We start from the raw sequence: 22772 nt of genomic DNA, 5'->3' as shown, positions 1-22772 counted from the left end.
AAACTGTACTTCCGATTTGATTTGAAACTGTCTCATTGCTGTTTATCAATAAAATTTTGGGAAAAAAATTATGCTCATCAAGAGTAAATAATCCACTCAAGTGGTACATTCTCAGGATACAAAGACACTCTAGAAGGGTTTCAGCTTACACTATTAATGCTACCCCCATTGAAAGATAAAATGACTGAGATCCTCATCCAAACAATGGGTAGTCTACAACCAGCATCCTAATGCTCTAACGATAATACTAGTATCAACTAAGTATTTATTGAATAGTTAGTACATCAGAGGAATTTAAGTAAGTTTCTTTTTTAAGAAACAGAATGTGTATTCTCCATCAAGGCTGCCCCGACTGCTGGGTGTGGCGGCACACACCTGAGGCAGGAGGGTAATTGAGAGTTAGAGACCAGCCCAGGGTACAAAGTGAGCTCAAGGACAGCCTGAGCTGCATAGCAAGACCCTGTCTACACACACACACACACACACGAAAAATAAGAAAGAAAGAAACAGAAAGATTGCCTAGACTGTGATTCCCTCCTTATGCACTGTCAGCCTCACTGTCAGCCATAGTTCTCTGAGCCTCAATTTCCTCATAAGCACATTACAGGAACCAATGAATCTGTAAACTGAACGTTGCTAGAACAGTTACTATCATACCATAATAAATAGTCTCTAAAGGTAATTTTTAGTCTTTACTAAAAAAAAAAAAAACCAAAACTTTCTTAGCACGGATTACATACATCTCAGACACAGCTAGAGAGGCAAAGTGCTGGTCTCAAAAAGCTTGTGATCTTGGGACAAGTCAGACAGCAAATACGCAAATCTGTGAAATGTTACAAAGACAAGCAACATAAAGGGAATGCTACGTAACAGAATACTGTTTTATAGAGTAGTCAGTCAAGGACATTCTGCCAGTGATCTCTGAGCACAGGTTTATATGAGGGAGGCAAGGAAGGGAGTGATGCCATTATGCACAGAAAGAAGAGTTCCAATTTACAGGTACAGACCAGAAAGGCCATAGAACTGGAGGACATTTGAAAAGGCACATGCAAGAAGAGTAGACCAAGCTGAGGACATGAGCACAAATAAAGTTTCAGAGAAAGATGAAGGCAGCAGATAGTAGGTAACATAAGCCAGTGCAAGTTATGAGCCCACTTAAGTTCCAATGAGCAGATACTGATACAACAGGCCATTTTTGGCAAGACCACACCATAAAGAAAAGACAAAAGGGGTCCAAAAGTGTAAATGGGAAGATTACAAGGGCAACTATCAGGCTCAGTGAGAAATAATAACCCTATTTAAGTAGATGGGGGGAAAATGTAGGGAGTTATGTAACTTTCTCGAGATCCCATGACTACCATTCTCTAGTAAAAACATGCATGACTGTTCCAATGCAGAATAAAACTAAGAGAAACTACCTATGACTTATGAGGCTTTAACACACTACAAACTAGCATACTTTACACAAAACCCTCCTGAAATGTTGCTCAACATCACCTAATTGCTGTCTAATCCTCTTAGTCCTTAAACTGTAACACCTGATGCTCACACATCCTATTGGCCCACTACAGCCACAGCCTCATCCCTTCTCTCCCAGTCATTTTCCTCCTTCTATTAAGCATTCCGCTATATCCTCACATACACTGTCTATTAACTCCCAAATACTAGATAAATACATGTCCAAAATAGTTACCTTTTTGCTCCTACTTTTAGGCCATATATTCCTATAAGTACTACTATCATCTATCTTTCTGAATCTTAAAAAGTCAACTATCAACACTATTGACTACCCATAAGGTAATCAATGGTGGGAGAACAGAATGTTTCAGAAAAGCTAACCTGAATTAACCACAACTAAACCTAACAACTGTAATACTAAGATTAGCTACCTATTTGTGCCATGAAATTGACAAGTAACTTCACAAAACACAAATGACCCCCATAAATAACAAATATGGACACATTATTTTCATAATAAACTTCCAATTTTAAAAATGGAGAATAGACATAAAAATGTCACTTGGAAAAATGATAGTTAATAATCACTGCAAGACTGAATCATCAATGAATGTTATGATTAATGGATGAAAATATAATGAAAATCAGGATATCAGCATATCTCAATGTACTGTCTTGTCTTAAATTGTTGCTCTATTGTTGGGACAAAGTACCTGACGCCCATAAGTTAAAGGAGGAAAAGTATGTATGTATGTATGTATGTATGTATGTATGTATGTATTTATTTGGTGGAACCGGGGATTGAACTCAGACCCTTGCGCTTGCCAGGGAAGCGCTTATTCTACTGAGCCATCTCCCTGGCTCCAGGTTTTGTTTTTTAAAATCATTTATTTATTTACTTATTTGGTAGAGGATCTCACTACACAGCTCAGATTCACAGTGATCCTCCTGTCTCAGCCTCCCCAGCACTGGGATTATAGGCATGTGCTACAACGCCTGGTTTCAGTGGCTGGTTCAACGCTGGCGTGGCATGCAGTATCAGGGATCGAACCCAGATCCTTAGCCAGGCACTTAGACTGCCAAGCTATCTCCCTGGCATGGAAAAGTTTATTTTAGCTGACAGTTTGTAGAAGTTTTACTCTGTAGCTGGCTGGTTTCAAGGCAGGGTGGCATGACAGAAGAGGAAAAGAGTCCATGGCAGGGAAGACAGGAAACACAAAAGTAGCACTGAATCTCCCTTTTCCTTTTATTCTATCCAGGTTACCTAGCAGAATACTGGAGAACAGTTCTGAGTGTGTTTGTGGATAACTGATACGTAGATCACCAAATAAGAAGGAAAGACCAACCCCAGATGTGGGTGGCACCAACCAACACCCTTGTACCCTGGATGAAGTAAAAAAGAAATCTTTTCTTTTGCTTTGTAAAAGCTCCAGTCTTCACTACCACTTTTCTTTTCTTTCTTTTTCCTTTTCTTTTTTTTCTTTTTCTTTTTTTTTTTTTTTTTTTTTTGGCAGAACCGGGGACTGAACTCAGGCCCTTGCCCGCTTATTCTACTAAGCTATCTCCCTGGCCCCTTCGCTACCACTTTTCAATGTTAGTCTCTAGTTCTTTCAGACTTCCAGTACACACCCTTTGGCTTTCTGACACAGACACACACTGGACTCTACAATGAGCTCAAGCAAGGCCTTTGTCTCCCAAATGTGCAGACAGCCATTTTGCATTCTTCCATCTCAAACCCACTGTCAAGACAAGTTAGTTTATAGACCTGTTCATTTAGTGAACCCTCATACAGATTCTGGCAACAGAAGTAGGGTGATTTCTATGATGCTACTTGACTACATGGTTCAGAAGTCTTTGGAACTAGTTTGCAGAAAAATCTAGAAAGGTTTGAAGATGGTAGCTAGCAAAACAATGCTGTCATCTGAGTCTGATGGAAGATTCTGCTCAGAGCTCAGAAGACCAAACTGCTGATAACAATGAAGACTGTGAAGGTGAGGCAAACAAGGTTTCAGTTGGAACAAGGACTCCAGACCACTGGTGTTATGCTGCAGTAAAAAATTTGTTTATACTTTCCTCATGTCCTGAGTTTGCGGGATACTGAGATTAAAGGTAGCAGATTAGCTCAATTGTCAGGGGAAATTTCAAGTGGCTCAACATTCAGGCTGTCACACAGACACTGCTGGATCTGTTAGTAAGGTCTACACTGAAACTCGAGCAAAGGCACAGCTGGCTGACCTCAAAAGTTTTGAGTTTAGCCAGAATGGAAGTGCCTGTAAGGTTGGGGCATACAAAAATGGAGCCGAAGAGAGCTAAAAAGATTACTCTTAAAAAGCCAACAAGCAACAGGAAAAATGGCTGAAGGGCATATGAGGACCAGGCAAGGCCGCATCCTCCTCAGGCTAAAAATACAAAAGTGAAAGACCACACTGAAAAAAGAACCTTAGGGCACAGTGCTCTAGAACTGCTACCTAGGGAATTTGTTCCCCAAGATCTGGTTCGGAGTGCTCAGCCATCCAGGCACTTAAGAGATTCTAGAGCTATGTTACCAAGACACCTGGTTACTGCCTTAGCTAGTGGCAGATCTTTCTGTATGGTATGGGTTTTATAGGGATGCAGAATGCAAAAATTGCGGGTTTCTGGGGTATCCACAAAGATTTCAAAAAAGGCCTAAGAGGCCAGACAGTATGCCCCTGAAAAAGCAATGTGTGACACTCTAAGAGTGAAGCCCAGAATCTTGTAGAGACCCAGAGAGTTGGTGAATCTAAGAACACGAAACATCTAAGCAAAGTCAAAAAGAGTGAGTTAAACAAGTCCAAGAGAGAAGCCACACAGGTTATATCTACCAATAGGATAAATAGGGATGCCCAAGCTCTTTCTTTGGAGTCCACATCTTATCAAAACTTGCCCTGAGTACTGGAGAGGGATGTGTAGGATTCAATTTTTGCCTTCTTGGGTTTTGGTCTTACTTTAGTCCAATTTCTTTCTATACCCTTATTTTTCCCTTTTGGAACTGAACTGTTTACCCTATCTGTGTACTGTACTGATTTGTACAGGGGCTCCAAGCTAAGAGTGCACCATGGAAACTTCAGACTTGGTTTTTTTCAGCAGTGTGAAACTGATAGGACTTTGGCAAATATTACGATTGCCTCGTTACTCTTCTCTTGTTGCTGGGACAAACACCTGACACTCAAAATGAAGGAAGGAAAGGTTTATTTAGCTTATAGTTATAGAGATTTCAGTCCATACTCAGATGGCTCCAAAGCAGAGGGGCACATGGCAGACAGCAACCTTTCATGGGGGCACTAAAGAACAGAAAGCAAAAGTGCATGAGCAGTGGCAACAAATGCAACAGTGAGCAAGTGTGTCTCACTTATGCTGCATTCCGGTTTTCTGCCCCAGGCTGGGGCTAGCACACACACCCATAATCCCAGTGGATCATGAGTTAATCACAAAGTCTAGAAGTCTGCCCCATGACTGCATGAGGCTTTGGGGGCACTAGACACACACAGTAACACAGATAGAATAAATGCATTTCACATAAAGGGATGTGCATGAGTCTCTTCAGGGACAGGACATTAGAGTTTATATCTAGATGTTTCCCAAGAGCCTCATATGCACTCATGAACCAAAATAAACCTTTCCTTTTTTATTTTGTGGGTGTTAGGTATTACGTCTCAGCAATGAGGGAAGTGACTAAGACAGTAGGTGAGGGTACACTGAACTTCTGTGCTCTACATGTGCAAATTTCAATATATATTGAGAACTTTAAAAATCCTTCACTCAAATGGGTTCTCATGGATACTTATTACCACAAGTACAAAACAATTGGCCTTGTAAATATGGGAGGTTTTTTGTTTTTTGTTTTGTTTTTTTTTTTTCATGTATTTAGTACAGGGTCTCAGTACGTAGATCAGACTCACAGTGATCCTATTTTCAGCCTCCCAAACACTGAGATTACAGGCATATGCCCAGTCTCAATCGCTGTCTCAGGGTACCCCGGGGGTGGGGCCGGCATAGCATGGCCTGAGATTGAACCCTGGCCATTGCACTCTGCCTAAGCAGGTGCTTTAGTCTGCTGAGCTATCTGGCTGGCCTGAGAGTTCTTTAATTATGGTAATAAATGCCCAGGTGAATCAGCTTTAAATAGGATGGCCAATGAACACTAGTTATACAGCCACAGACAGATAGTAATTCCAAAGCATGTTTAATCAACTGACATGTCTCAAAGGACATACACCTCTAGGTCAACTAAATGGGGCAGCTCCTTCTCCAGTTCAGCCAAGCAGGAAAATTGAGATTTGTATGTATGATGTGGGGGTGAAGGTTTGTTGGGACTAAACCCCAGGGCCTGCCAGGGCTCTTCCACTGAGCCACAGTATCTCCAATCTCCAAACAGTAACTGACTCTATAAAGAATGTGTTTCTAAATACTGACCAGTTAGGAACTCATCATGATTCTGGAGATGGTGCCACCCCATTTCTGCTTTTGACAGTGAGCCAACTGTTCAACTTCATGGTTCCAAAAGCCCTTATACACTATAAAAAAAAACTTGTTCTGCTAGGACAAACTGTCAACAATCAGCATAGTGCTGCTTTAATAGCTCAATAAAATACCTCCTCCTTTTTTTCTGAAACAGTTAACAAATAATCTCTATCTCAGATTTAAAGAGTACAGACCACTTCCACTGAAAAGCAAGAAATTTAGGTCAAAAGTCAGAATACTAAAACAAAAACCAAAAAATCAAAAGTCAGAATACTGGCTACCTCCAGAGGTTAAAAAAAGAATGTAATTAGAAATGGCCATACTGGGGATATAGCTCAGTGGTGTAAGTCCCTGCCTGGCAAGTGCAAGGTTCCAAGTTCAATCCCTGGTACATAAGAAAGCAAGCAAGCAAGCTCACTCACTCTAATTAAGCAGGCTATAATTCAAAGAAAAAAACGCAACATGCTATTGGCTAGAGACATGTAAAAGGGCCCTATTACTGACAACAGTAAGTATAGATGAAGATTATAATATAAACATAAATTTCTGAATTAAGAATATAGCCATAAAATCATTGAGAATGAGAAGACATAATTACTCATAAAAATAAGTAAAAAATTATAATTGGATACATTTCAAGTGAAACAAAAACATGAAATACAAACACTATAACCTTTAAACACTGTAACAACAATAAGCTTGACAAATATCCACATAAATACATGCCCTATATATTTACAAAGAGAATATATGTATTTTTTTCAAAAAGGATAAAAACATTAATAAATACTAAGGCAATAGGGTTTCAATAGGGTTAAATATTTAACATTATAAAAATGTTATTCTTCCTATACTGCAATAAAAAAACCCAATAAGCAATAATCTCTTTTAAAATGTTACACACATCTGAAAGCTAAACCGTATACCTCTGGCTGAAGAGGATAATAGAGACTGATAATAAAAACACTATCAAAATTATACAGCACATTCCAAGGAAGTTCAAAATGGCTAGTTATGGGCTAAACACATTTATCAGAATATATGAATGAACCAAAAAAGCAATTTATATTCATCAATGAATATTGTTTGGTTACTAGTTGAAATACAAGGTTACATATAATACTAGATTTCATTTTTATTTCACCATTACATCATCAATATATTAATTTAGCCAATTTTTACTTTTTTTTTTGTATTTTAGTGCAGTGTCTACAGGGTCTCACTACATAAATCAGACTTGTAATGATCTACCTGTGTTCAGCCTCTTAAGAGCTGGGATCACAGGTCATGCCACCATGCCAAGTCTCAATTGCTGGCTCAATAAGCCCCACGGATCGAACCCTCGCTGCTGCATCTGCCTACGTAGGCGCTTTAATCCACTGAGCTATTTGGCTGGCAAATAGAATAATGAATAAGGGAACAACAAACATGTAAGGCCAAGGAAGTCACAAAAGTTGAGCCCTCACCCAGAGTGAGGGAGAGCCCAACAAGGCCAGAAAAGTGAAAACGAATATCCAGCAAAGTCATACAAACAAGCAATGTTCAAGAACCAGTAAGAAAGTCAAGGGACTACAACTATGCTAAGGCAAACAGTTATGAGACAAAAGCAAAAAGGGAAGTAAAACAAAAGCCAAAGGTAAAATGGAAGCGATTCCAATTTACCAATTAACAAAGCTGGCAAGAGAGAAGAAACCATCTAATCAGTCTCCAACTTGAGTACTTATGAAACAATTCTAAACTATATTAAAAAAAATTAAATGAGAAACTAAAACTTGCAAGGAACCAATATCACTAGAATGGAAAAAGAGAACAATAGTAGGAGAGAGGACTGCATGGGAAGAGAACTTCTGGAATTCTGTCCAGTGCAACCTGAGGTTATTGGCAGTTTCTACATAGAAATTATTCACACATTTAAATGGATGCCTTACACTCTATAAAATCCAGCACATCCCTTCAGTGATACCATGGGAAACATTCCCAACCAACAGCTTTGCACTATTCTATTACACCTCCCCTATCAACCATTAAAAAATTTTGCAATGGAGACTGCAGAAACTTGTTTTTTTTTGTGTGTCCATCAAGTTAAATGTGTGGGAAAGAACAGTCTTTTCTGTCAAAAAAAATAATTAAAATAATTCCTTTTTAAAGAATCCTTATTTTTGCAAAATGTACATCTGATAGTTTAACCATTCCTTGAAAACCTGAGACAATGGGCTACTTGCCTGCCCATCTGAAATAAAACTATGTAACAGAGCTTTCTAAATCTCAGAACTCACTCTGCCTATCAAGCATCACTTATTAAACTACCAATTCACTTTAGATGGTGAGGCAACACTCTCACCAATGGAGTAAGCACAGTGGCCATAGCGTATCAGAGATAAAAACTGAGAAGACTACCCACTTGGTGTGCTTGTATCTTCTAGCTATATACCCTTTTGCAGACGTTGCCGTCAGAGATACTTCCTAGAGTTTTTGTTTTCTTTTGTCCTGTTTCCAACAGGAGAGAATCTGTGCCCAACAAATTTGTGAATTTTACGTCAAAGGCAGATCTAGGAGAACAGGAAGAGGTTATACAGCACCCTAAATTGGGACCACTAGGAAGATCATGAAAGCAGGAGGAAAACCTGAATAATATAGTATCTAGGAAGATAAGTGAAAAATACTTGTTAAATTTGTGAGAAGTGAACCTTTATAATTATGTAACTGTCCTCTATCTACTTAAGAATGTTTCTAACAAAATACTGATATTTTAAAGCTTTTTCATATGATATCAATAGGGTAATACCATTCTTTTTCTTTTCTGGTTATTATTTGCTGTTACACTTTTTTTTTTTAATAGAGTTCTTACATTTTACATGAGAACTGTTCAAACTGAAAATGAGCTCATACTATTTTGACTTATGAAGCCAATATGTGTTTATATCTACCCAATGTTTTCTTTCTTGCATCTGAAACTCTTTCAAAGATTATTTTTCTTTCTCTTAGGACATTTTTTTGAAGTTTCTTTTGGCAACAAATTCAAAGGGAACTATGTCTATTATAGCAGGATTTAAATGGTAATTTGAAAAATCAACTTTCCAGTTTTTTCTCAGTACTTTGAACATATTTTTCTACTATTCTCTTAGTCACTGTTACTGATGTTGAAAAAGCAAAACTTTTTCTTTGTTTCCTCTTAGCATCCCATCTTATTTGCTGACAAACTATTTTACTATAACCTGCTAATTGGGATTTTTATGGTAATCCTGTACCTGAGGACTTATGTTATTCACTGATTGAAGTCTATTCTCATCTAATATCTTAGGATTGTTTTCCTCCTTCCATGCCTTTTACTCTTCTTTTAGAGTATTAGAAATGGGTTGGCCCCCTTATTCATGTTATATAAACTTCTTTTCTTATTTTCTATCTGTTCATCATTCTGTACAATGTTTCTAAAGGTTTTCTCAATTCTACCTCCTTGATTAGCTCAGCTATATATTATCAATAGGAATTCCTATTTAATTTTAGTTGAAAAAAGGTGAGAGAAATGAAAAGAAATTTTTAAAGCTTTAAGATGCAAACATTTAGATTCACTGAACATTTTATTAAGAATATGATTAGAAGGCCAGGGAGATAGTTCAGTGGCACAGCACTTGCCTGGCTAGCACAAGGTCCTGAGTTCAATTCCCAGTACCAAAAACCAAAAAAGAATATGAGAATAAAGCTTGCCTCTGGCAAGTCTCTATAAATGAAGACAATAGAACAAGGCTAAATTTTTTTCTATCAGCATTTTTAGCTGACTTACAGATGTTTTTTGGCCCCTTAATTGCTTAACTAAATAAATCGTAAAAAGTCAAATCTTTCCTAGTCATTGATATAGACTAATGAAACCATATTCCCCAGAAATATTTTATTAGTTCAGTTCCAACTATTTAACAAATTTAAAAATACAACTATGTTTCTCTGATGAACTCTGTACCTAGAAAAGAAAACTGCATTTCACTTCAAGTTTATTCACCTCACCATGTTCATTTTTCTTTGAAAATTTCTATTCTAACTGGTGTAGATCCATGGACTAAAAGTTACTAATCCATTTCTCAGTCTACAATTATCTTTATTACTACAGCATTATCTATAAATAGGACTTATATGGAAAATAAGCACTTTTGCAAGTTTATATTTCTCTCAAAGGTATTAAAGACATGTAATTGCCAACATACTGATAAAAGTTAAAAAAATAAATTACTTGGAAAAAACTAGTAATAAAGGACAATTATGGGGATTCTTGTGTGTATGGTAGTTAAGAGTTCTTTTAATTTACACTGAAATGAGTTTCCTTAATGTTTCATTAAGGTCATGATTCCTAGTCACAATCACAGTGTATAAAATATATAGCTATTCATTTTAGGCAAGCTACAGATTACTGAGCACAAGGCTGTGTACCCCATTAATAAGGTAATTTTGGATTTCCTCATAGGCACCTTAAACTCTGCTAAAAGATAACCATGACTCAGAGAGCAAAGAATAAATAAAGGCTTGAGTTCTATACAGAGCAAAGTAGCACTGAGAAGTATGACTAACAAAAGACCATCACAACAAAATATTAGATGGCTCAAAGAATGAAGACTTAGTGGCACCCCAAAAGGAGATTTAACAGAGGCTGAAGAAGTCATTACATTAATAATCACTACCAATTTTCTTTATGTAGAGGTCAGAATGACAAGCAACGTAAAAATTAAGCATATACATTCACCACTTCGTATATTTTTAAAATGCACAACACATCAAGTGAGGTCACAATCACAGTAGGTTTGCATCTTACTTCCACTCCTCTGGTGGGTGGGCGAGCTCATACTTCTCCCTCACACTGGAGACACCCATGTCCACATGAAGCCAGTGAACCTCCTCTGACCGCAGGTGACTGAGGCGAAATCCATAGCAGGCCACGTGCTTTACTTTGTGACTGTCCACTATCTTCTGAATGATGCCCTAGAACATACCCCCACAGAAATGACTGTTATAAGCTGAAAAAAAAAAACCCTGTTGTTAGTTAATTATCAGAAATCTTTGGTAAAAGAGTGTTTAAGTTAAGTAAATGACTTAGTCTTACACAGGACTCTTTGTTTCTCAAATAGCACTTTTATGAGCAAGGAAAATTTCTGGAAAAAAAAGAATGCACTTCTCAATTTCTTATCTATAAACAAGACATACAACCTTAAAAATAATTTATGCAATTCTACTGTTGTATAATCCCCAAACCTGTCAAAAGTATATCAGCTACCCTTTTGGTCACCACTTTCTTAGCACTGAACCCAAAGTATATTTTCTGAACCAAGGAACCTATATTTTGCAGTATAAGGTTGCAACATTAACATTTTTTTTCCAAAAAAAATGCACACTCAAAATGTATAATTAAGGCCATGTTTCTCGTGATAGTAAAAGTATGTGAAAACTTCTTTGAAACCATGCCTAATCCATGTTCTATCTATTGTCTATACATCTGTATGCAATCAAAAGCAACCCCTCAGAAAATAACCCAAATCCAATGCTTCTAGTACATGTTCCCCATAACTCAGAGAAGGAAGTCTTCAAATGAGGTCATCAGGAAAGGTGAGATTTCTCATGAGGCTATGGGAAGGAAAGCATTATATCTTTGAAAGGGCAGATGCATAAAAAACTCACATGGGGATGAGACACACCATCAGCTGTCCTTTATGTGACAAGCACACAAAGATGGATTTACTGTGCTGTTTTTCAGATCAGTAAAAGAAACCTTAAAATGATCTGATATTACAATAAAAATGTTTATAAGTCACAATGTTGTTTTTTTTTTTTTTTTACAAATCACAAAATTAGCAGTTAACAGAGCTATAAATAACTTACAAGACACATTTTAATTTTTTTTTTTTTTTTTTTTTTTTTTTTTTTTTTTTTTTTTTTTTCCGGAACCAGGGATTGAACTCTGGCCCTTGTGCTTGCCAGGGAAGCACTTATTCCACTGAGCCATCTCCCCGGTCCCTACAAGACACATTTTAAATGTTCCTATATATATACAAAGTGTATATAGCCTGATGCTATTGCTAATACAGCAAATATATTCCCGGCTTTTTCCATTAAAAACAAAAATTATACTATGTACCATATGGTAAAACTACACAGTACAATGTGTTCACATGGGGGGGCCTGCCTATTAGCTCAGGTGTTTAAGTGCCTGCTGAAACAAAGCAGTCAGGCTCAGGATGCTGTAGTTCGATACCCTGATCCTCAAGTCAAACAAGATCTGCCCTGAAGGCATACTGAGCGGCCAAAAACCCTCCCCCCCCAAAAAAAAACAACAACAACAAAAAAACCCTCCTTCTGCCATGGGGCCAGGGAGATGGCTCAGTAGAATAAGCATTTGCTTGGCAAGTGCAAGGGCCTGAGTTCAATCCCTTGTTCTGCCAAAAAGAAAACAAAAAACAAAAGAACCTCAGGAATTATGTGTGCACAGGCTGATATGTGCTGTGCTTTCCCTTGCTACCTGCACATGACAGACCTGACTACAAACTGCATGGATGTTTTGTTTTTGTTTTGGCAGAGCTGGGGACTGAACTCAGGTCCTATTCTACTGAGCCATCTCCCCAGCCCCCATATTGCATGGATGAGACAGTTCCATTTCTGAAGACACAACCCCAGTTACAAAGTCAATCTAAATAGTGGTGGAGAGGTATGGTGGGACAGACATGTATCAGAGAGTAAGAAAAAAGTTAACAGGCTGGAAGAGTCCAAGACAGGTTCATAAGGAACATGGACTTTCATTAAGACAAAAAAAATGAGCACAGTGCCGTATACCTGTAACCTAAGTACTCCTGGCAAGTGAGGCAGAAGGATCACAAGTTCAAGCCCAGCCTGGGCAACTTAGCTACTTAGACCTTTTCTCCAAACTAAAACAATAAAAAAGAAGGCTGCAGGTACACATATTCACACGCACATGCCCACACACCCCCAAGATAATTGTACTAGTAATTTTTATTTTATTGAAAGAACAGTTAATGCCTAATTGTTTGATCAATTTTGCATGTCTACATCTGGTAATTTGAACAACTAACTTTGAAGATAACAATATGCAATATAATAAACATTGTTAATTTCCTATCATATTGTTTTGAAACTCTATCATTTTTATTGCTTTTATTCTCTTTAAAAAGGAAAAACATATCCAGCAATAGGAGCCAGTTGGAGCTGAGATCAGCCAGTGCTGCAATATGCAAATCTTTTGTGTGAATGGAGCGTTTTTCGATTCTTTTTTTTGTAGTACACATGTAGTTTTACTGTGACAAAGTAACTTGTACACTTTGAAAGTTTAAATTTGTGCATCACCCTTTCCTTTCCAATTAAAACAAAAAAGAATTAAAAACTAAACCAACAAACTTACAATAGAGAATGGCAATTTCATGACCCTACAGGTTCTGCTGATTCTCCCAGAGTGTCAGGGACAAAGTCATTAATAGCAGAGTATTTTATTTTAAAAGTGTCATCTTGAACTGCAAGGATATCTGTTAATATCACAATTAAACATGACAAGAGAAGCCATGTTGTCAAACACCTGTTTAACCCATCAAAATATCTCAAAAAAAAACCCTTTTTGCTGATCTATAATCCCACTTTTTAAAGTTCTTTTTTTTTTTTTTTTTTTTAAACAGAAAGCAGAGATGAATATGTTAGTATACAGAGACACACTGTAATCTCTGGGCCCAATACACAGTGAAAGGAGAAAAAAACTAGAATTCTGTAGCTACACAGAAGCCTAGAACCCCCAGCTTTCAGAATAGGGAAGCAGAGGAGTTTTCTTTTCTCCCACAAAACACAATGATGATTTCATATAATTTGTGTTGCAACAGCAAGGGATAAAGATAAATTTAGAAGAGAAGGGTGTAGAGATTCTTTTCCCACTGTATTCTGCTCAAGGTATCTCCCCACCAAATAAGTCAAGGACCATGGCCCATAAGAAGAAACCTCAAGGCACTAACTGAGCACAAGGAGTAAGGTGGGCAAAACTGCAACTTGCTCCTGAGGACTGAAGAAAAAATTTACACAGAAAAAAAAAAGGGGGTTGAAATCTACCAGCATTCAACTGGTTATCTTCATTCTCCTTGCCTTTGTCCCCTTCTTTATCATCATCACCTGCTTTATCTGCATTCCCATCCCCTTCATCAGCGTCTTCCATCATCATCTCCTTCCCATTCCTTGTCATCCATACCAGCAACAAAGTAGTACCACAATTGATTTGGATTTGGCCAGATATCATTTTTATGAGGTCTCCTAACTCACCTGCACCTGCATCAGAATGGTCAGTAAACTAGTTAGAGAAGTGCTGAAATTCTTACATCTTTTCCAATGGCTTCAGTCAATGTATGACAACCGTTGGAAAAGTCTGGTTTGCAATCAAACCATTTGATTTCAGTGAACTTTGAAGGTGGATCACCACTCTTAGTCAGATGAAACTCTTTGGAGAGAACTTTACCTTCAAGGTAAAGAGTTTCAGCAAAATAAAATTCTGTTCAGTAACCTGATTTTGTATCTTCAAATTCTGTCACTTTGACCACAGTCAAATAATGCAGTGCCTCTTCATCTTCCTCCCCAAGAAGTACAGTCACTTGTAGATGGTTAAAAAATATTGTTAACCCAAAACCTGGGATTTTAGCAGTCAATTCTGACCTCTTCTAAAAAAAAAAAAAAAATGGTTGGTGTAGTTTGCTTTATTATTCATGTTCTACATTCAGTATCTCCTCATTGGCTTGTTCCTTAAGTCTGTTTCATGTGTACTTTATCACTAAGTTCAATTGCTTCCTCACCTGTTGGGTGAGGCTGATGCATCCTCAGATTTGGGGGCTGGAAGCTGTCTGGACATCTTATGGGGAGAAGGAAAAGTGAGTGAAGACTGGCACTTGAGAGCCATGACATGAAGGAAGTCCAAGCACCAGCCCTAGGGTCTCCTGGGCCACAGAAAGTAGCTCAGAACACTTTAATGATTCTCTTTTAGATGACTTCTGCAATTTCCCATACCAACACACACACATCTCTAAGCTACAAGAGAAGGAAACTGGCATTATTTCGCACTTTGCACAATAATGCCTTTGTCTTCCTCTTCCAACTTGGCAAGTTCAAAAGCCAGGGCACACCAATGCCAGTCACCCCTGGTACAGAACATGTCTGACACACAAACATTTTCAGTTGAGTCACTGCACACCAATACCAGTCACTCTTGGTGCAATAGTGTGTGACATCAACCCTTTCAGTTCATAGTCACTGCACAAAAATTTCAGTCATCTTTGGCTGTACACAGATCTGACAAAGCAATGCTTTCAGTTCACTGAAACCAATACCATGAAATGCACACACCATCACTTGTAGATGGTTAAAAAATATTGTTAACCCAAAACTTGGGATTTTGGCAGTCAATTCTGACCTCTTCTAAAAAAGTGATTGGTGTAGTTTGTTATATTATTAATGTTCTACATTCAGTATCTACACTTACCTAGTTTCAGCAGTGTACCACATCAACTCCTTCAGTTCACAGCCACTGCACACCAATGCTGATCACATTTAGTGCAGTAGGTGCTTGTCACAGCATTTACTTATAGCTCATTTCTACTATGATGCAGGAGTAATCTTTCTCTTGTTAGACCTACGATCATCAATCTGTACCTAACTTTAATGATCTCAGTTTATCTGGCCTGTATCTTCCCATGCTTAATGTCAAATATAAGGCCCTGCCAGGTAAAAATAATTCTTTATACTTAAATTTACTGCCCATCACACCCTAGACGAAATACTTTTCTAGATGCTATCCCTAATGATCCCAGAAAAAGAACCAAATATATGATTCCGGTTAACACAACAAATAACTCTGAGAACTACTTAACATATTCATCAGACATTAAAATTCCCCTCCATACCAACACACTTTCACAGAACACGTTTCTAAGAACCACATGTGTTCTCCATTCCAATACATTTTCACAGAACCATTCAAGTACACCTATGCTGTATCTCTGGAATACACACATTTAGAAATATGACTTCTTCTAGGGAGGCAACAGGATGTGAGTTTATAATATGTAACTAAAGTTAATTAACTTAAATTTAACTTCCCATCCTAGTTTTGCACCTTCATGACTACTAATCTTATGAAATATAAAGTCAAAGTTTGACTACCCTGAAACCTTCCTTTGTCCACCTATCTCAGATTTACAAATGTAATTTTCTGGGTTAAATTCACATAGTATATATTTTGAAAAACAAATTTTTGTTTAATGTCTAAAATAATAGAAGTCAATGTGCACATTATTTTTTTTTCAAGAACACAGCAATAAGTATACAAAATCATTTTACCACTGATGGATAGTTTGTCCCTTGTTTGTGGGGGGAAAGGGGAGGTAGAAATGGAAACAATACTGCTATAAACAACCTTTTAGGTGTTGTTTCAATGCAATACTTGTATGTATGTATGTATATCTATGTATAAGTAGTGCACAGAAATAGACATGGCACGCCTGTAATCCCAGCTCTTGGGAGGCTATAAACAGGCGAATCACTACGAGTCTGATCTAGTAGTGAGACCCTAAACACCCTATAGACCGTTCCCTAAAATACAAAAGAAAGAGAGAAAAAGAAATAGACATGACAGGTCACAGTCACTGAGATGAAACATTTTTTAGGGAGAAATTTGCCACCAACAAAACCACTAATTATACCTAACACACAATATTTTACTCATTATCATCTCACATTAATGAGTAAAATCAATCTTAAAATGATGAATAAAGCCCCAAACCAAAAAGCATCCAGAGGTCTGTGTAGGGCCGTGGGTGCAGGTCTATATTACACAGGATGGGTTTTGTTAAGGTTGTCAAGAATAAGGCCTACTTTAAGAGATACCAAGTGAAGTTTAGAAGACGACGAGAGGGGAAAACTGTTTACTATGCTAGGAAACGCTTGGTAATACAGGACAAAAATAAGCACAACACACCTAAGTACAGGATGATAGTTTGTGTAACAGAGATATCTTTTGTCAGATTGCTTATGCCCGTATTGAAGGGAATATGATAGTCTGTGCGGCATATGCACACGAACTACCAAAGTATGGTGTGAAAGTTGGCCTAACAAATTATGCTGCAGTGCATTGTACTGGCCTGCTGCTGGCCCGCAGGATTCTCAATAGTTTTGGCATGGATAAGATCTATGAAGGCCAGGTAGAGGTGACTGGAGATGAATACAATGTGGAAAGCGTTGATGGCAAACCTGGTGCCTTCACCTGCTATCTGGATGCAGGCCTTGCCAGAACTACAGCTGGCAATGAAGTTTTTGGAGCCCTAAAGAGTGTTGTGGATGGAGGCCTGTCTGTCCCTCACAGTACCAAATGGTTCCCTGGTTGTGATTCTGAAAGCAAGGAGTTTAATGCGGAAGTACTTCGGAAGCACATCATGGGTCAGAATGTTGCAGACTATATGTGTTACCTAATGGAAGAAGATGAAGATGCTTAGAAGATAATGAGTAAAATATTGTGTGTTAGGTATAATTAGTGGTTTTGTTGGTGGCCAATTTCTCCCTAAAAAATGTTTCCTCAGTGGCTTGTAACCTGTCATGTCTATTTCTTTTTCTATCTTTCTTTTTTTCTTTCTTTTGTAATAGGGGTTTTAGGGAACGGTTTCTTGTACATAAAGAACAACGTAACTCCAGACATGATGGAGGAGATGTATAAGAAAGCTCATGTTGCTATACGAGAGAATCCAGTCTATGAAAAGAAGCCAAAGAGAGAAGAGGTGGAACTGTCCCAAAATGTCCCTTGCTCAGAAGAAAGATCGGGTAGTTCAAAAGAAGGCAAGCTTCCTCAGAGCTCAGGAGCAGGCTGCTGAGAGTTAAATCAAATTTCTATGAAGATTTTTCAGATAAAAGACCAATAAAGTTATTCATCAAGAAAAAAAAGCATCCAGCAATTCACTATTGCACTTTATATATTTCCCTGACTACTTGCTTGTGAGATGAGGCTGTAATTGTCTTTATGATTTTGCTACCTTGTTTGTATGTTGGTTTACCACTCTTAGCAGTAAGCGATGAGACACATTCTTTCACCTTCACTCTCCTCTGAACACTCAATCATTAATGAACATCAAAAGTGCCCACTACATGTGCTATATTAGCAGTACGATGGATGAAGCACAAATCCTACCAGTGAAGGGTCTGAGTCTCACAAAAGAAATGTGATAATGAATACATATAAATAACATTAGCTGATCTGTAGGGAACACAGTAACAGGACTCAAAAGAGGTGTTTGATATTTCTGACCATCTTCTCACATTTGATTTTCAAGAGGAGCTTAACTAAAACACCTATGTGAAGACCAGTGTGCTAACACTGCTCATGTCCTTATTTCATCCTAAGAACTGCAAAGTGCACTTGTCATTACTGATCTTTTACAGTGAGCAGCATTCATTTTTCTTGATGTGTTCCTTCTTTAGACACTCATTACATTAAAGAAATGAAAGGATCTCTACCCCTTTCTGATCATATGCTGCACTGCTAGGAACCTATCATCAAGACAGGGTACAATAAAAAAATATCCAGAGCTTCAAATCTTGTTACTAAACATCTGCTACAGAAATTCATGTAAAAGTTCTCTAAGACCAAGGTCCTTTTCTCTCGAAGACCTACAGTCATTTTATTAGCTCCCCCATGCTGCTTTAACACATTCCCACTAACATGAAGCCCTAGTAGTACATAAATAACTGTCCCATTGGGCAGCTAGCTGGTACCACTGGTAATACAAACAGATATAATCACTTTAATCAACATTTTTATTAATAGAATAAAAAGCTACCCAAAGGGACCGTCTTGCATGCACCACCAGTGCTTCAAGTTGCCCAGCCCTGTAGTGGATTAATGGTCAACTTAAGTAAGAACACCTAACGGAGTCAGCAGTGTTCTAGCATGGAATACCCACCTGAAGGCTCTTGCTAAATGATATAATAAAGGGAAAACTGAAGGGGAAGATTAAACACTGCTGATTTTCAAAGAGGCTGCTCTTCAAAGCAGCAATTTTTCTGCAAAGGACCTTTGGCTGCTGCCTTCCTTTAAGAGCTTCAGTCCTCATCTACATCTTGTATGTGTCTCCAGGCTTCCAGTGAAAGACTCAGCCTGACAACACAAATTCTTCATCCTGCTAGCACAAACTTTCTAGCTTCTACCACTGGCCCTTGGGCCTTTCCAGTGTAGATCCTTGATACTGACTTATAAAGGACAATGTCACAAGCTCCAAACCCTTGACTAGATCCACCAGGCGTGCAGTATAGACACATGTTTTGCACTTTTCTATATCTGACACTAGTAAGCATTGACTAATACAGGCCCCATTTATGAACATGTTAAAATAACACAAATATATTAAGATCTAGACAGCACAACCCTGAAATGTGAGTCAATAGGCTAAGATCATGGTGTCAACAAGTATGTGCCACTCTCTGGAGGCTATAGGCTTCCTTCCACCAATTTTAGGGGGCTAGCTATACTCCATAGCTCATATTTATCCTTGCTTCCACTTGAAAGCCATCACCACAGCTTCTGACCCTTCATTTGTGAAAACTTCCTTCCAACCACAGCACTTAGCATCTCCATACTTCAAGGTCATACCTGCAAAGTCATCTAGGCCAAAGTTACCTTGGCCATCTAGGAGAACACAGCTACAGGATGCTTCTGTAGACATTTTCAGAGACCATAGGTTTTTTTTTTTTTTTTTTTTAATGCATTTAGTACAGGGTCTACAGGATCTCACTACAAAGATCAGGCTTGTAATGATCCTCCTGTTTTCAGCCTCCCAAGCACTGGGATTACAGGCGTGCCACCATGCCCAGTCTCAATGTCTCAGCACAAACCGGGGGCGGGGCAGGCATGGCAAGCTGGGGCTGAACCCTGGTCCCTGAGTCTGCCTAAGCAGATGCTTTGGTCCACTGAGCTAACCAGCCAGCCCAGAGACCATACTTCTGCCTGACACAAACACCCTGAGGATCTAGTGACAAAGAATTCCTCTTCCTATGTTTAGTCATTTCATACTCTCCTTTAACATGGGTTCATTTCTACTCTGTTTTAGGTTTTTTTTTGCTTTCTGTCTACAGGATATGCTCCATGGTGGAAAGGATCTTTAACTTTCAGACCTGAAGTTTTTTCTGGTATCCAAAATCCTTTGTATCTACAACAGTGAGTATTCAAGTTTTTTATACATATTTTTCTTAGAACCTATTAAATTAAAAAATATTGGGTTTCAATGCAGGGTTTTTTTTTAAATTTCAAGGAAGGGTTTACAGGGTGTTCAGCATCTCACTACTAGATCGGACTCATAATGATCTGCCTGTTTATGGCCTCCCAAGAGCTGGGATTAAAGGTACGCGCCACCACCCCAGTCTCAATTGCTGTCTCAGCACACCCCAGGGGTGGGGCTGGCACTGCAGGCCTGGGGATTGAACCCTGGGCCCCTGTACCTGCTTGCAGGTGTTTTAATCCGCTGAGTTATTTGGCCAGCCCCTTCAATGCAGTATTTTCATATATGTATCATATCCATCATCTCATTATATTACCCTCAAACTCATTCCATTCCTAACCTACTAACCCCCCAAACTCATCCCCCCCTCACCCGTACCAGGGATTGAACTCAGGACCTTGCACTTGCCAGGCAGGCATATAGATATAGATATAGATATAGATATAGATATAGATATAGATATAGATATAGATTTCCCCCTGAAGGTTTATGTATTCCTTTGGTACAGGATCTCACTACGCTGCTCGGACTCACAGTGATTCTTCTGTCTCAACTTCCCCAGTGCTGTGATTACAGGTGTGTGCCACCACGCCCAGTTTCAGTGGCCAGCATATGTGGTACTAGGGATCGAACCTGGGTCCTTGTACTTGCCAGACAGGCACTTAGACCACTAAGCTATCTTCCAGGCCCACTCTCCTCTACTTTTACGCCATCTTGTTTTCCCCGCCCCCCCGAGATTCCACATACTAGGAATACATGATCCTTTTTTTCTTTGAATCTTATTTTCTCTTAACATGAGCAGCTCCAGGTCCATTTTTCTGCATATTAAAAGTAGAATAATGTGCCATTATGCATATATACCACATTGTCATTATTCATCCATAAATGGGCACCAAGCCTGGTCCATATGTTGGCTACTGTGAATTGCACTGTAAGACATATGAGCGTGTAGGTATCTCTATAGTACTCTGACTTTCAGTACTTTGGGTATATACCAAGGAGTGAGGTAACTGCATCATATGGTACTTCTAACTTTTAGTTTTATGTGAACCTCCATACCAATTTTCACAGTGGCCATCCTGATTTTCATCCTCATCAGTAGTATTGAAGAGTCCCTACCACACCACATCCTTGCCAATATTTGTTTTATATTTTTGAGAACAACTATTCTCACTGGTGTGAGATGAAATTTTCAGAAGGAGTTTGTTTGGTTTTTTTTGGTTTGGCCTGTTCAGGATGCCTTAAGGGCAGGTCTGGTAAGGCATAAGGATCTTGGGATCAAACCACAGAATTCTGAGCCTGACTGCTTTGCTTAGGCAGTTACTTAAACAACTGAGCTAATGGGCAGGGCCCTGAGATTTTGAGTTACATTTTTAACATGGCTAAATGTGTTAAACATTTTTTCATGTCCTTAATTGGCAATTCACTTGCCCATTTACTGACTGCCTATTTGTCATGGTCTCTGTGTCTGTGTATTTTCTGAGTTATTTTACACATCCTAGAAATTAATCCCATCAGGAGATTTTCTCTCATTCTGTAGGCTGTCTTGACTGTTGGTTATTTGCTTTGTGGAATCTTTTTGATTTGATATAGTCCCATGGGCTGATTCTTGCTATTATTTCCTGTATTACTGGAAGTCTTAGCACCTATATGTTATAGCACATGTCTAGATGTGTCTTCCTCCCTCAACCAGTACCCCACAAAGCTTCCTGCAGTCATAGGTAGGGCTTTTTCACAGGTCACAGGAACTAAAGTGTGTGATGTTAATGGTGTATGATTACTAAACTGGTCTACTAATGTGTAATTACTAAATTGGTCCCTCACATAATTCTGAGTGTGGATAATGGGAAGGTCCACCTGGGTTTGAGTGCTACCCAGCCCTGAGGTCGTGCAGTCTGGTTATAACAAAAGGGATACTAAGAGGACTAGTTGGGTCACTTGTAACTTGCTGCCTTCTGCCTGCTATATCCTGTTTCTCCTCTGTGATGCTCCTCTACCATGCCACACTGCCTTGGAGCCAGCCAACTATGAACTAAAGCCTTTATAAATGGTGAGCCAAATAAACCTTTCCTCCTTTTACTTCGGGAATCAGCAATGAGAAAGTAACCAAGACACTAGGATTTCAAGTGTTTCTCCTCTTTCTTCTAGCAGTTTCAAAGTTTCAGTATTTATACCAAGGTCTGTATCCATCTTGAACTGATTACACAGTATGAAAAAAATGGATCTAGTTCAATTTTCTATGCACATCGACCTGCCCTTCCACTGTAGAACAACTTACATTTCTGACTCCCAAGTAGTAAAAAGTCATGACAACTAAAAATGAACACTGCACACAACGGACTACTCAGAAGAGGTCCTCCAAGGAAATGACCACAGCTGACCTCAGGGAAAACTGTCCAAAGGTTCTCTTTCCCTATGAAAAGACAATGCTGCTCTCAGTGCATCTTCCCACTGAAATCATAAGATCAGTTTTTTTTTATTTATTTTTATTTATTACATTTATTTAGTGTGTGTGTGTGTGTGTGTGTGTGTGTGTGTGTGGCCAGCTCAGCCCACCAGGGG

At 38.6% G+C, this 22772-nt stretch overlaps 1 protein-coding gene across 5 annotated transcripts in view; it reads right to left on the bottom strand.

The window, feature by feature from the left end:
* Window positions 1-22772, bottom strand: part of Ptk2 (protein tyrosine kinase 2) — a 365697-nt gene that overhangs the window by 185542 nt on the left and 157383 nt on the right. For 4 of the 5 annotated variants that reach the window (XM_023723973.1, XM_023723974.1, XM_023723975.1 and 1 more), the window contains one exon: window positions 10739-10905. The exons of the other annotated variant lie outside the window; for it this stretch is intronic. In XM_023723973.1, coding sequence (XP_023579741.1) covers window positions 10739-10905 — 167 coding nt within the window. The remainder of the gene's footprint in view (window positions 1-10738; window positions 10906-22772) is intronic. 5 annotated transcript variants of the gene reach the window in all.

The sequence above is a fragment of the Octodon degus genome, unplaced genomic scaffold (assembly GCF_000260255.1).
Source record: "Octodon degus isolate 3935 unplaced genomic scaffold, OctDeg1.0 scaffold00104, whole genome shotgun sequence".
NCBI lineage: Eukaryota > Metazoa > Chordata > Mammalia > Rodentia > Octodontidae > Octodon > Octodon degus.
Note: the sequence above shows the minus strand (reverse complement) of the source record. Positions and strands in the feature narration are given on the sequence as shown.